We start from the raw sequence: 16,418 nt of genomic DNA, 5'->3' as shown, positions 1-16,418 counted from the left end.
TTATTATTATTATTATTATTATTATTATTATCATTATTATTATTATTGTCATTATTACTATTATTATTATTATTATTATTATTATTTTTATCATTATTATTATTGTTGTTGTTGTGATGAAAACACAAATAGTTTAATGAAAAAAATATGGTGGCTAAATGAACATTACATGTAAATATTTTTTTTTATTTGTTTGTTCTCCGACAAAATTTACTCGTCTTACCCGACATGGGGGGGGGGGAGCTATGCTTCCCCGACGGGGGGAAATAGAGTCCCCAGCAACTTTAAGCCTGTTTTTTTTCAAACCTGTATCTTTAGCGTGGGTGGTTGTGGTTTTACCACGTTCTAACTACGTTTTTCCAATAGAGGTCGCACTGACAATAACAAACTTGATTCGTGAAAGATTCGGTCTAGTGCTCCCTATCACTGTGATAACGAAAGTGTCATAAGTTTCACTGATACATAGGGACGGGTACAGATAATCGGAAAGTAAGAAGGCTAGGAGTAAGTATTGTTAAAATCAATGTTAATGTGTAGTTAATTGTAATATTATTGTATGATTCGATCTATATTATTATTATGTAACCATGTTTCTTGGTAGTTCAGAATTTCGCAAACAGACTCACAACTCTAGTCTACTTTCATTTTTGTTAGGCTTAGCCTACTTTTTGTTTGTTGTGGTTTGTGTCTGGGGAAAGAGAGCGTGTGTTGTGATTGTCATTAAGCATCAATAACTTCCGTTTCCGAGAGATTACCATACTAAAATTATTCTCCTTCTGTACTGCTAATTCTCAAAAAGCCCGTTCTGCAACTATACATAAAATTTTTCATATATTGCTATTGGTATGTTGACTGTTCAATTTTTAGACTGTAAAACTAAAAGAAAATCTTACATCAAACACTCTAGAAATCAAATGGGGTAGCCATCAAATCACTCTGACCTTTTATCATCTGCATTCACACACACTTGTTCTTACTGTATTTATCCATTTATCCCGGGGTGTTCATTGTTCAGAAGGGTTTTTGAGGAATTCCTCAACGAGGGGTCTAAGCTCCCCGACAAGGGAAGCCTAGTTACTCCCCCTTCCCCTTCGGGGAAAAAATTAGGTCGGTCAGGGATTTTTTAATTAAAAGATAATAAATAATTAATTATGTAGTGTTAATATGGGATTATTCATTTAAAAAGGATAATTACGGCGCCAGAGATTTGATTTTCCCCCGACGAACTAGCTGGGGGTCCAAGCGGGAGTCCAGAGGTCCCTGGTGGGGGGTCCTCTGCCCCCTCTGGATCCCCCGCTAGTGCCTCCCCTGTTTTTGAGGAGGCGTTTATTCGAGGGATGGTCTTTTACAGTACTTTCTTTTGGTGTAACGTATATACTCAAATAAACGCCTCTTTCACTGTAAATGTGAAACTATAATGCATGATTATCGTCAAAATGTGTTTGCGGGATCATAAAGACTTACTGGGGGGAGGAGGCCGTTTATTCAAGGAAACAATAAGCGTCCCGAGCATTTATTCAAGAGAGGCATTCTTTCCAAATGTGTATGCAATTTTATCACTGTATTTTCAATTTTAACGATTGCTTTTGAATTCAAATTAGGTTTTGTTATGCATAATGTGGCAACCCACTGCCAGAGAAAAAAATTGTAGTTTTTTTACTTTGCCCGGATACTTTGGCGGAATCATTTGCTAATGGTGTTTTATGCCTTTGTCTAAAGTCTTCTTTTTTTATCAAATAAACTCAATTAGAAATCGACACATTTTTTACATATTTTTTTTTTATCTATAATTAGATTCCAAATTTTAAAAATCCTGTCTTTAAACTAGGGGCCTCTGAGTCGAATAATAATAATAATAATAATAATAATAATAATAATAATAATGATAATAATAGTGTAGTTTTATATAGCGCACATATCCATCTAATGTAAGATGCTCAAGGCGTTTGATATGTGGATTAGGAACTCGATCAATGACTTTTTTCGCCCCTAAGGGTCCTTTCGTGTCTGTGCTACCCGGTAACCCGCTACCAGCAACTCTCGTCGTCCACCACACAGGGCTGTCTGTTCCAGTACACCGGGGTATCCCCCTACTCGTCTCAAAGGATATACTGGGTTCTTTATAGTGCACATGAGCCATTGTATACACTGGGCCTTCGGTTTATAGTCCTTATCCGAGAAGACTTGTTCTACCACCAGAACCATAGGCGAGCGTGCCGTTTGAACCAGCGCCGATATTATGGCTATAGCTTGCGGCGCCCCAGCTAACAGCTTGGCCATTTGACTCACCTGGAACCAAGAAAGTAGAGGTGATCGGATTAATAGTTGCTTAGTTTCAGTTTGTGTTTACAATAAATGGTTGGTAGCCAAGTCTCAAGTAGTACAGAAATGAGATTAAAGTAAATACAGTTAGTATCTGCTGGTACTTTTCGCTTTTTAGCTGCTTCATCCTTTGTTATTAACTCCCTATTTTACAATAGTATAACAGAATTAATTGTATTTTAAACGGATGTTAATCGTAAATTTCTGTTATTTCTTTGTAGCAAATGTATGTAAACCATACAAATACTAATACAAATTCGTTCTTTTTATTTTAAATAATGCTCAATACTTCCCTATACCCTTCTAATAGCAATAATATCAATTTATTTTATAAAGATTTTATATTATACTGTAGTTATGAATGTTTATGTGTGCAATAGTTTGGAATTACTAATTTGTATTTCTCATAGCCGAGTTGAATAGAATATGCAGTGAAAGATTGTATGTTCTATTCAATGAGGCGTATAGAACATCCAATCTTTCACCATGAAATATTCTACCCCATTGTACGAATGGGAAACAGCACAGTGTTTTATGCCAGACACCTACTGTAAATTGTATATTATAAAATATTCAATTTTTATATTTTTAATAGATGTTTTATTTGAAAATATGTGGTTGTTCAAAGTTTAACACATAATTAATAATTTAATTAATACAAAGAATATATGTTTTCTATTCTGTAATTGTTTGCAAATCTATATCAGAAGAACTTTAAACTTTATTGATTGATCAGGTCAAAATAAAGCCCTATCCTTTTATACAAGAGACCTTTTATCTGTGGACTTTGGTTATGTGTCTACAAACTATACCTCTTCAGGCCTGTTACATTCATCTATTTATTTCATAGTATCAAACATCTCTGCACCATTTTATTTCAGTTTTGGTTTGTTTGTATGTGTCCCGGAACGGTTCCCAATTCCCAGCAAGCTACCTTTCAAATGAAGAATGTTGCAGACGTGGTCTGTTATAGTCACTTCCAAGCCTTGAGATTGCAGTGAGTGAGTATAAGAATATATAAACTGGACCAGTTGCTCCATAGAGTATGCCTCCACCTTGTGCCTGGATACCATGGGCGTAGACTCTGGGGTGGGTGGGTGCGAGGGGTACAGACGCTCCCCACTTCCCATGGCAGCAAATTAGTTCCACTAAGGCGTGACTTATTTTATAACTTGTTTCTCAAACTCATCTTTTTAAAGATCGTCAGAGGAGGGCGGAAAAAATAATAATTAAATTTTGTTTTCTTATTTAGCAAATGATTTTTCCAAAAACATCCAGACAGAAGAGCTAAAATAAAAATAAACTTTTATTGTTGAATGTAAACAATGTAGTAATGGGATGGTTAAATTCTTTAAATCTCAGATATAAATTAGGAATGAAATGAGTACAGTAGTACCTTCTTTAGACTAACAAAGTATATATCTTATTTTTGGAGATTTCAAGGCAGCCGCAGGCATAATGAAAACTTTTAGGTTTTTCTAAAATTTCACTTTTTTTTAGTCCTCGGATAAGGACTTAAAACCATAGGCCCAGTGTATGCATTTGGCTGTGTGCATTTTAAAGAACCCAGTACATCCTTCGAGAAGTGTAGGGGGTTACCCCGGTGTACTGGTCCATTAAGTTCCCTGTTAAAGGAATTTGCCGCGTAGGATAGTGATTTAGTTCGCTTATTCGCATATCCTTCGCGCTCGCGCTCGAAGATTATTGTTTAATGATATTAATATAATTAATAAAAATTATTATCAAAATGGCCAATATTATTATTATCATTTAAACATTACTATAATTATTATTATTATGGTATTGTTTTAATTATTTGCACTTTTCCAATACCTTTCCACTCTACATTTCGGATGATTGATACCTCACTTCATATTACAATTTTTAACAACATTAAAACATTTTTTAACATTCATCAATAACACTGTGTTTTTATTTTCTCCTCTTTCTCGATCTTTTCGGCAAAACCATTTTCTAAATAAGAAAACAAAATTTTATAATTTATTTTTATTTTTTTTGCAACCTCCTCTAACAATCTTATATAAAATAATTTCACGAAACAAGTCTCGCCTTTGCTTAAGCGTTAAGTTCAATGGAAAAAAAAAATTTTTTTGGTGACCTTGTCCTTTGACCTTTTCTTCCCAAAAGTTAATCATCTCTTTCCTAAATTATTGTATCATTGCCATAAATTTTATGATAATCTATTCTTTAGTTTAAATATGTAATGTTGCTTACAGACACCAGACAGACAAGAGTGAACACATAACCCCCTTGGAGGAGGCAATAATTAATAATTTAAAACTTATTCAAAAAAACAATTGAAGTAACGAAGCTTATTATGAAGAATATTGAAATATTGAAAATATAATGAAGTAAGAATGTGTTGAGGTCCCTTGTGGTTGTCGTGGTGACCATTCTGTCCCTGGCGCACTCTCCCTCAAATTGCAGTCCCATCCATATAGCAGAACATTAGCCCCCTCCCCCTCTCCTCATCCTTTGAATATAATGATTAGGTCCCAAAAAACAACATCGTAAATGCATATGAATTATTATCATTCAAGGTCTTTATTCAGATTCAGATAGAAAATTACAAGTGGACAGCCAAAAGGCTGTGTATGAATGTATTACAAAAATTAAAAAAAATTAAAAAACACCAGAATTTAAGAAATTCACAACACAAACAAAGAAAAAAAAACAAGGATAATAAGCACAGCACCAAACAAAAATCCAAGTTAAAAAGTAGAAAAAAGAGAAAAAGCATGTAAAAAACACAATGGTTAATTGAAATAGAATAAAAAAGATCGCAAACACAATTTACATAGACAGCCAAACCAAAAAAAGAATATTTGGGGGGTGGGGGGCTAATATTGTCGTAATAATAATTCTTAATAATAATTAATAATTAATTAGTATTGTTAATACTAATTGTGGAATAAATGCATATTTATATTTATATTTCTGGCTCTGGTCAGTTGTTAAGTTTGTCAATTTAGAAATTTTACCCCAAACAAATATACTATATAAATATGATGGTAGTGCCCTAGAATATTTGGTAATGGTCATGCACTGTATTTATATTAGCATGGCCTTTCATATTGAAATCAATATTGTCTCAAGATCACATGTTTTGTTTTACAAAAGTTAAATCCATCCAGAAGTGGGATAGTGTCATAGTAAGGAGCAGCCACAATGCTACTGTGCCTGTACTATCTGGTTTTCATGTATAGGCCCACCCCTATAAACTTGAGCAAAAAATTCTGTGTTAAAAGGGTGTGGACTTTGGAAAATATCCTTGTCAGTATTACAAGTAGGTAATGGTACCAGTAATAGTAGCTAAACAATGATCATAACTACTAAATGTTTGTGCCAAAGTTGTGATCCGTGAACATGTCAACCAGTTTAATATTTAAAAAACATGGCAATAATAATAATAATGATAGCCTCATTGGTGTGCCAAGGTCATGGCCTTTTCTCACATGTCAACTTAAAAGTTCCAATATAAAAACATTATGGCCACTGCTGAACAATGTTTTATGATCTTCTCTAAAGCTTAGTTCACACTTATCAAATATGTCCATATATAGTCATGATGTGCCTATATATGGTGATGATGTGATGTCATCATGACCATATTTAGGCGTGTCACATGTTTTTGTCAAATAAAATTTGATAGTGTGGACAGGGTTTAATGATATAAATTTGAGAGATGCAAGGTTGGAATCTTTCCAACAGGATTTGACCATTTCGGGCAAGGGGTGGGGGGTGGGGTCGACTCTAGAGGAAATACCTTGATGGGGTTTCAGTGGGAAGGGTTTAGGCACCTATTATAGTATAGAAACTGGGACATTTTAGACCATGTTATTCTTCTTAGATAAAAAAAAAAATTATTATGCCCAAAGAGTTAAAAAAAAATTTTTTTTGCCTAATGAGGAAAGGGCGACTTAATCCCCTTTCACCCACACCCCTTTCCCAGACTGACATTGTCGGAATTTGGCTTAAAAATTAACTGTTTAGTAGTGCAAATACATTTTAGAATATTGGTTTATTTTCCATTTGACAAAGTTATACTAATTTTCACTGAAACTGCATAAGGATACTGAACGTTGTTGATATTGAATAATCTAAACTATTGTCATAATGTTTGTATATATAATTCTACCAGTAGATGTAATAATGTATGTTAACTGCTGTAGCTTAATACTGTATAACCTATGCTTCCAATACTGCTGTCAAATCTTTGTTCCATTATGGCTACGAAATTCAGCTATTAGATTGTGTAGTCAAAGGCGAGACTTCTGATTTGATTTTTTTTATAGCTTGTTGATTTTGAATAAAAATGTCATATTCTTTTTGGCTAGTTACCTACAAAAAAATATAAATTTTATTTAAAAATGAAATTCTATATATTTTTATTACACCTTCCTTCTGAAACCTCCAAATATATGATATATTTCTGCCTTATATACATTTAATGCATTAGAAATACTTTTTTTATGTGATAGCTGGTCGAATTTTAAAAATATTTTAATTAAACATTTTTTTTAAAGATATTGGCCTATTTAATTTTTAGATATTCTTGTATATTTTTATATTTTATTGCATGTTTTTTGTAGGCTTTGAGTGTTGGAGTGGCACGCCTCTTGGCGACAGAAGTTCTCTGACCTCTTTTGCCACTCCATGGCGCATTCAAAGTTGTTTTGTGTCTTTCTCATTTGTGTTGCCGAAATTAATAAAATAAAATAAAAATAAAATAAAATAAAGCATTTATCAATTAGAAGAATCGTTAAAGTAAAAAAAATATTGAAGCACACCGAAACAAGCAGTCATTAGCCAGCTAATATTACGTGTCATTAAACATCAAAAAGAGCATTAAAATTATTAAATTTTAGATTAAACAATCATTACATTTAATATATTTCTTTATTACTTATTTATGGAGCTAGCCAATCACAAAGCACTAAAAACAAACAACAGTATCGAAAGTAACATTCAGTTTGGATGAACATTATTATTAGCTGACAATGTAGTTAGTTTTTCAATTCAATAAAGTATTCCTTCAACTATCAAACATAAATAAAGTACTGTAGTTAAACGATGCTTGATGTATAAATACATCATAAATAATTAAAGTAAAACACACCAAAACAAGTAATCATTTGCCTATAATATTACATGTCAGCATAGGCTTAGCCAGCAAGCCGTCTGGCCGTCTTTTGGACGGCTACAGTTATTTAGGACGGCCATTTTTACCTTACGGCTTGGACGGCTTGGACCAATCAGCTCAGCCTAGCCTAATTGGGCCTAAGCTACCTTTTAACAAATTCTTTATTCTTCAAATCTATCGAATGTTACAGTAAATTAAAGCTAAATCATATTTATGTTTGATAAAAACAACATTTATTGATTGAATGTACGTTTTTTTCATACCAATATTCGGTGGGGATTCCCATGGGCGTGGCCCCGAGTGGCTTCCATTTTAGACAGCCTATATCGTTTTTCTGGCTAAAACCCTGCATGTTGGTAAACATTAAATAGTGCATTCAGATTAATTTGAGATAATAAACAATCATTACATTCAATATATTTCTTAACTACTCATTCATGGACCCAGCCAATCACAAAGTACTAAAACCAAACCTATAGTATTATCAGCAACATGAAATTTTGATGTAGGAAATGTATGTGCCTTGTAGGTCATGTTTAATAGTTATTCCAGCTTTAGCCAATCAGCATGCATGAAGATAATCTATGTTTTAAACAGGGTATCTTAAAGAAAAGGTGCTGGTAGCAAGGAGTGCATGAGCAAGAATAACCATTTACAAACACATCTGTCTGGTTTATTCAGAGATTGACTGTATTGATTATTTACTATTTGTGATTTAATATATCATGTCATTTTGAAGTTTAATTTAATAGCTAACTATTACTGAGATAGTAAGTTAGTTTCATCTATTGGTAAGTACAAACTTAATTCTTGTGTAGGTTTGAACTTCTTGTTTTTTCTTAGCTTTCATTTTCTTAGTAAAGGGAAATTCGGAGGCTTGCTTTTTATAGGCCTACAAAAATTGCCCTACCCTCAACATTGCAATTAAAGCCTTGGAATTTTTAACATGTTCCAACGTGACAAAGATCGAAACAATACTAATTTTTCCTGAATAATGAATACAAAAATCTTTAAATTGCATAGTAATCAATTTAAAAGATGTTTGAAAATACTGTAGTCAGTAAATCATCAAAAAAACAATTCAGATTTTGCTCATATTTTAGACTTATTTAAACAATGTTAAAATTGATACCATTCCATTTTTAGATTTTTTACAATAAATGAATATAGGAACAATATTACAGATACATATACAGATAAACTTTGTTTCATATTTTTCATCGGAAATTACATATTTGACAAGAAAATATCTGCACGTTCTACTGTAGGCTACTTTTCAATTTAAAAGCAAATAACATGCCTACTGTATTAAAAGAGTGGTTAAAATATTAAATAGATAATTATGCATTACATGCATCATGCTTCATTCATCAGTAAATTTAAGCTCATAAATTGTCAACACTCTTAGAATTACACACTTTTTATCTCCCATATTTTCATTATCTATTAAGCGAATTGTGGGAGTGGGTCATGATTTAACACATATAGCTTTATGTTCAGTTTTACTATTGTTTTTTACTGATAAAAACAAGGGGTTTTCTGGCAAAAGGTGGCTAGAAAGGCTGTAGGCCTACACATGGGTTTATATTTTTTTTTCCGCAAGCTGCAACAAAATTGTCGTCAGGAGGTGTCCTACCTGTGGTATGTAAATCAAACATCAATAGTATAGCATGAAAAATCATATTGCATTTCTAACAACTAAACTTAAAATTAACAGAAAACAAAGACAACAAATTAAAAAGAAAGAAAAAGGTTTGTAGTGTCTCCTTAAAAACAGCGGCATGTTTTTACTGATAAACACAAAATTATCAATTTTTTTTTGACTGCTTTTTTAGTGACTGCCAGACAGCCTTCCCGCGCTGCAACTGCATTTTTTTGTTTTTACGAAAATTGGTTCTTGCGGCAGAAATTATGTCACCATTTTGTTTATACAACACGTTTATACAATTGTGTGGAATGGTTATAATCCTCAAAGAAAGAGGTGATTAAATTTAGGAAAAAAGTTCAAGGTCAAGGTCACAGAATGTTTTTTTCCCGTTGAACTTTACCCATTGGTTCTCTTACTAATTGGCTTGACTATCAAGACTTGTTAATTTCAGGTGATTATCATCTTGGAGGAACTATCACCTGCTCAGTATGTCAGACGCTGACCACACTGAGCATACGCCCTTACTGGATGTGAAGAGTTCTGCTCGTATTCGTATCTCATCCCTCCATCCCACCACAGCAGACATTCCCGAGGATGAGGAGGCTACATTCCCTGCAGAGCAAACCGAGGAGCTGATTCATAAACACAATGAGAGATACGGAACCGCAGGATCGGATATCGAGAAGCTAGGAATTGATGGCAGCAATGGAAGGTTAGTGAGAATTTAGTTTAGAACTTAGTTTATCGTATTGGCCATATAGTCTTTTGTACAGTAATTATGTGTTATACTTGAATCTGAATAATATGTCTGTAGAAGGTCATATAAATAAATGCATAAATTTATGCAATATACAGTAGTACAGTAGCTATTGTATGACCTTTATCCACCAGAACATTTGGGATAGAATTGTCCAACCAATATGACAATTATTTTGTATGATTTGCTCTATTAATTTAATTTTGAATCTTTTCTCTAATTCGTTTTTCTTTTCTATTAATTTTTCTTTTCATTCTTCTCTCTTTCCGTTTTAGTTTCTTTTCCTTTTTTTCCCATTCCTTTCCCTTTCCTTCATTATTCTTTTTCTTTGTGACTATTCAGATTGACTGTTTAATTTTGTTGCTGTATCACAGTCCTTATGAACAATAGGACACTTGTTGGGTTGGGGGAGAAGAACGTATATTTCCCTTGTCAGTCAGACAGAATTCCTCGTCGGCCACTTTTAGTTTCTTTTCCTTTTTTTCTTTTCTTTATTCCTTTTTTTTCCCATTCCTTTCCCTTTCCTTCATTATTCTTTTCCTTTATGACTATTTAGATTGACTGTTTAATTTTGTTGCTGTATCACAGTCCTTATGAACAATAGGGCACTTGTTGGGTTGGGGGAGAAGAACCTATATTTTTCTCTTGTCAGTCAGACAGAATTCCTCGTCGGCCACTTAATGTCTGACAAGAAAAGAATTTTATTTGTTTTTTAAAAAAAATAAATTCTCTTCTTATGTAATAATATGAAGCATCTTAGGACAGCATAGAATGGTGACAATTGCCTGTGTACTGGACCCCACTAATCCTTCGCACCTGACCCCTGCTGGCCACTGAGATATTGACTGACAACTGTCGGACAGCTTGCCCCCTTGCTAATGATTCCTCCCCATTTCTGTCATCAGTTGACAACTCACTTCTTAAGCCCTGTCTAGACTGTCAAATAATTATTATTTGACAAAAACATGTGACATGACTAAATATGGTCATGATGACATCACAACATGAACATATATAGGCACATCATGACTACTGTATATATTGACATATTAAATTGCATTAAGTCCTTATTTATAGTCTGCATGTGGTCTATGATTTGCCTTTGTAATTTTTGATGGTATTCTGAGAAGGCTGGTTTGTTATTTTTGTAACATCCATATATTTAATTACCTACCAGTGTTATAATAAACTTTTTTAAAATGACGATTGTAGATTACAGGATGTGTACCTTTCTGTTATGATATTGTAGAAGTTAATTCCTTTCTAGTGTTAGATATTCTTCAAATATTGACTGCTCATCAGGGGAATGGTGAAATCTATTGCCCCAAGGTGATGTGAAAAACGTAGCCTACAGTATCTTCTCGAGGGGCACCATAGCCTATCTTCCCAAGGGCCGAAGGAAGATAGGCTACGGTCTCACCGAGGGGCAATAGATTTCACCGTTCCCTAAATCTAGAGCAGTCAATATTTGTTTTATATACCTCATACTAGATTCTACAAGGCCTAAAAAAGTACTTACTTTGTAGCCTACACCTACAGTAGAGGCCTACACACTAGCTTAGGTGATCAAAGAGTGTGTCTAGCTCTGTCCTCAATTTCAACAGCACCCGTCACCTTGCAATATTTGTTGAATATTGACTAAACATATTTAATTTGTCTTTTGGTGCTTTGCTATCGGCTTAATCAAGAAGTAATGCTAGGCCTAGGCTAGTCCTTCATCCAGGAGCTCAAACCGACTAGGCCTAACCTCCTATTTGTTTATTGTCTACTTGCTGATCTGTGGTGCGGTCAAGGGCCAATGTCTTTCGTCGTAAAGGTTGCAGTCCGCTACCGTCAGCGCGATGTTAAGTGGACCTAGAGTTTGCACATGCGAAAGGGCAAAAAGTGCTATTTATAAACAAATTTATACAAGCAAATATGCTTTCTCTCATTTAGAAAAAGTTTCCCCTTAATATAGGGGTGTCCCAAAGGAGGGGTTCTACTGTATACAAAGTTTTTTTATTGTACTTTGTAGAGTTCCTGGTGAGGTACGAACCGTGCGGTCGTTAAGCGGTTTAACTTTAATGGACGAAGAAATGAAGGAAGAAAAGGAACATCAGTATGCATTCCATGTTAGCATATCTGACAAAACAAAGTAAGTCATGCTTGACTCTTTTTAGTCTTCAATTTTATTAATATTATTTCTTCGCAGCAAATCCTCGGTTAGACTGATATATTATAATTCATGAATCAAAATGCTAATTACTGTAGTGGGGGGAGTTGGAGGAGGGGATTTGGGGGAGGGGTGCTGAATAGAAATATAACATTCACTGAACTTTACGCAAGGTGGAAAACTAGAGAGACAGAGCATATAGATGGCTAAATGACTAAGCATAAATATAGACGTCTCTAAATAACTTAATTGGCTACTATTTGCATGTGTTGCCATTAATTTACTAATTATTATTTTCACATTTAAACCAAAGGGTGAGGGGGTGGGGTGCTCAGGCATGCTGATAACCGCCTGGTATACCACTAAATCACTCCTAGTATTTTATGAAATAGTAGAATATGAAATTAGTGATTGTTATTTTTTTTTAATAATGCAAATACCGACAGAAAATAGTTTTTAGTACTGTACTTCTCTGTAAAGTGTGAAAATTGTTGTTGAACTCTTTAGTCTTTAGTCAATCAATATTCTTTGTAGTAATTCCAATAGAAAAATAATAATTATAATAATAATAATAATTATTATTATTATTGTTATTATTATTATTATTAAAATTATTTTATTATTATATTTTTAATTAACCTAAGTTCCACTCAGTTATAGAGATTCTGAATACTATGCTTTACTTTAGCTATTTGTTTTACTGTAGGTGTCAGTAAGTGTAATGTTGTTAATGGTTATAATTGATTTGATTTTTTTCCACCATGTTTTATAATAAGACGGAAATTGAAATATATGAAAAAGACATACCAACAATTTGATGGCAGGTATTGAAAGATGATTTTCACCTCTTTTGGGATATTACTTCATAAATTGTTCATGGTTAATAATGTAACTGACATGTTTTCAAAAAATCTATTATGGGAGAGTTTGTAAAACCAGAGAATTTCAGTAACAGTATTATTAGTTTATGTTTTGATTTTAATATGTCTACAGATTTTAATTCAGGCCCTAGAACCATTGTGGTTTCATATAAGTACCAGAGATCTAGGAGTGCCATAGTTGACCTAGTGGCATCAAAGGGAAGGGTCCTTTCTTGGTAGGTGGGGTCAACACATGAAGTGGTGTGGGGCTTTAACCAAACCATAGAAAACATTCTGGTTATGGGCCTGAAATTAATAGTAATTTGTGGAATTACTTGTAGTAGACCTAATTTTTTTCTGAGACGAGACAAAACAATTCTTTCTAATATGATTGTTGTTGATTAGTGCATAGCGATGGTGTTGTTGCGGCGTAAAATATTTCTTTTTAGATACTGTCATTGCCACTGTAATCCATTCATTAGTTATCATAAGTCATTCTTCCATATGTGTTATTGCCATAATATGGCACATGCCATGCTGAGGAGAGAAGGGGAGTGTCATTAGTCCATCCATTTTTTCCTTGATAAGATAAACAAGTTATTTAATCATTCACTCAATATCTCAATTTTTTGATCCATTCATTTTATTTATCAGTGTTAATTTTTTCCATCCACATATTCATTTATTTATTCATTCTTTGATTTATTCATTCATTCATTCATTCATCAAACTATGTTTTGTCCATCCATTATTTGTTCCACCTTTTATCAATTTCTGAGGCTTATTTGTTCTATCATGTGTTATGATGTTGCTTCCATGCGGTATGGTTAAAAGCATTAATAGATTCATTGCGCTACTTAGTAATGAGAAAAAATGTAAATATACAGGTTCCAGTATATATTTCATAACAATGCAATGGAATTTTTAAAGTAGTGGTAGATTAGAAATTGGTTTATAGCAAAATATGAATTTAGTATCATTACATGGAAGAATTCATTTTCCAATGTCATCTTACTTTAACTTTTACTGGATAATTAAAATTGTTATTCCATCTTTTACATTTCATAGGAAAGGTTTAAATTAGGATTGTTTAATTTTTCATTCTTGATTGTTTGGTATATAAATTTATTACTGTACACAAAGTTATTGCTTGTCATTTTTGTTGTTGGTAAATGTATATCTGTGCTTAAATCCCAAATCTTCAAATAGTTCCTTATTATTTTTGTCATATATAAAAAATGATAATAATAAAACGGTTTCTGGCACCAATAGTATTTTTGCTATTTATTTCTACTAAGAACCCAGCTGGCCTTCCCACCCTGCCACCTAAATTTTTCAAAATTAGAGAAAAAGAAAATTTAAATTCAAATTGATTAAACCAGAGAGTGCCATTTCTAACCATGAGATGCCATAATCATAAATTTCTTTACCTTGGCCCCGACAATGGTGAAGCCGGGGTGGTCTAGATCCTCCATCTGAGAAAATCCCTCCCTGGGTCCCCTCCTACTCTAATTTTAATTCCTGGATCCACTACTGGGTACATATAGCCTAGTAATACATTAAACTCGGTCTTTGGAGTCTGAAACATAAAACATTCTGCACACACATGAATATGATGCCTTTAGAGACATTTGAGTCATTTATTTCCTCTTCGATAAACATTTAATACTTCCACAAAATGGCGATCAATTACGACGGTAGGACATAATGAGGTCACTAAAAGTCATCTGCGCAATACGAGAATGTTAATGTCACCTCGTCAAGAAGATTCTGGAACGCAATTTGGCCAAAATCTACGTATGCAGAGGACGTAGGATGCCAGGTAGGACGGTCACGCATGAGTGATTCCGTTCTAGCGTCGCGTCGTTGCACAAATTGAAAGCGCCCTAGCGATGCTATGGAAACCTCCTTGTTCATTCCTGAAATTTTCAATACTATATCATATGCCATAATAAATTTTGTCTTTTTTTCTTTTTAATCAGGCATATTCTACGGCAAGTGAAGGTTGCCATTATTTTTTCCTTGATGTTAACAATGGCTGTAAGTTTTAATGGGATTTATAATTATTTAAATTTTTTTAATCTATCGATGTATGCTTGCACAAGGAAAATAATGTAGTGATGTTTTGTGATGTGTTATCTTACTGAATACTCAGTACTTTCCCAAGTACTTGTGAAACAAAAAGTGATTTGAGTTGCTTAGTCACTAAGCGCAAACTCGGTGGCTAGTGGTTATGACACTAGGCTAGGTAACTGGAGGTTGTGGGCTCGATTCTCACTCGAATCACTTTACATTTCAGTAAAATAAAACATCAGGTAGGGCAAAAAAATAAGTCATTTGATTTTAATAATTTTTCAAAAATACAAAAATAGTGCTATACAGTAGTCAGTTGAATAAGATAATGAGACTGTGGTTTACAAACCAACAGCAGGGGGCACTCAACCATATATAGTCTGCTTGGGTGATGCAAACAGGTGCCATGTTGTTGAGACAACAGTAACATCAGAACATAATACACCCACCCTATGGGGTCTATTAAGAACTCAAAGCATAAAATTTATGAGGTTACTACATCAATGGAAATTCCCTAATCGTTTTCACATTTCACTTCTGTTTTCTCCTGTATTATCTTGGGCATTTGTCCTATGACCTTAAGTCATGACTCGTGTGTACACCCAGGTGTTTGTCCAATTCACTGTAAATGGTGGCACTGCACCGAGGCTTCTTATGCAGGTTCCAAAGAGCCCAGCCCAAGTTTCATAATTACAAAAAAGTAGAAATACAATTTAACTTTACTTTTCCTTTCACTTTCTTAACTAATTTTGATGGAAAAAAATATTTCCTTTAATCACCTAATAATCACATCTCAAGAAGATTATAGCAATTTAAGTGTGACCAAAGGAAAAATAACTGTACTGCAGTATATTGGCATACCTAGAAGACTTGAAATGGTGGGGAGGAGGGGCCTAATTGGGGCACAAAGGTGAAGTAAGAGCTCGATGATTTAATAGGAAAGGGGGTGCTAACTCACAAATTAAGGTAATTTGAGGTGAATTATAACTACTGCAACATGATTCTTTGAGGGAGGGTTGAATGGACTCATGCGAGTATTTTTATTTGGGAGGGCATGCACCCCTGCATATCCCCTGGTATGCTTCATTTATAGACAATTAATTTATTCATTTGTGAACTTATTATATGTATTTATCATTTATGACATAATTTAGTTGTTTTTTTATAGGTGATTTTTACCATATCTGAAGAGTTTGAGCCTATTGGAGAAGTTGTCTCTGTCTCAAGTAGCCAATCAAGATGTATCCTTTTCAAGTCATGTGATTATTTATTGTTAGGAATTGATGGAAAACCATCACTTACGCATAGAACTTAGAAGTAAAATTAAGAAATGTTTGGGGTTGAGTCCCAATGGATGCTGGGTTTTTCTCTTTCTTTGTCAGATTCCTCTTCTGATATGTTTTAATTTATTTAATTCTGTTATGTTTTAATTTATTTATATA

At 33.6% G+C, this 16,418-nt stretch overlaps 2 protein-coding genes across 2 annotated transcripts in view; one reads left to right on the top strand and one right to left on the bottom strand.

The window, feature by feature from the left end:
- Positions 1 to 16,418, bottom strand: part of LOC117112830 (NTF2-related export protein 1-like) — a 25,586-nt gene that overhangs the window by 6,190 nt on the left and 2,978 nt on the right. The window lies entirely within an intron of this gene.
- Positions 376 to 16,418, top strand: part of LOC117112828 (P protein-like) — a gene marked incomplete in the record, with an annotated part of 43,533 nt that continues 27,490 nt past the window's right edge. Inside the window, 7 exon segments of the mRNA XM_033256012.1 lie at positions 376 to 504; positions 3,204 to 3,323; positions 9,586 to 9,846; positions 11,906 to 12,025; positions 12,820 to 12,867; positions 14,886 to 14,943; positions 16,145 to 16,217. Of these exon segments, the coding sequence (XP_033111903.1) occupies positions 9,623 to 9,846; positions 11,906 to 12,025; positions 12,820 to 12,867; positions 14,886 to 14,943; positions 16,145 to 16,217 (523 nt within the window).

The sequence above is a fragment of the Anneissia japonica genome, unplaced genomic scaffold, assembly GCF_011630105.1.
Source record: "Anneissia japonica isolate Jap-2015-1 unplaced genomic scaffold, ASM1163010v1 scaffold172582_len1462937_cov174, whole genome shotgun sequence".
NCBI lineage: Eukaryota > Metazoa > Echinodermata > Crinoidea > Comatulida > Comatulidae > Anneissia > Anneissia japonica.
The sequence above is the reverse complement of the archived record's forward strand: the minus strand, read 5'-3'. Positions and strand labels throughout refer to the sequence as shown.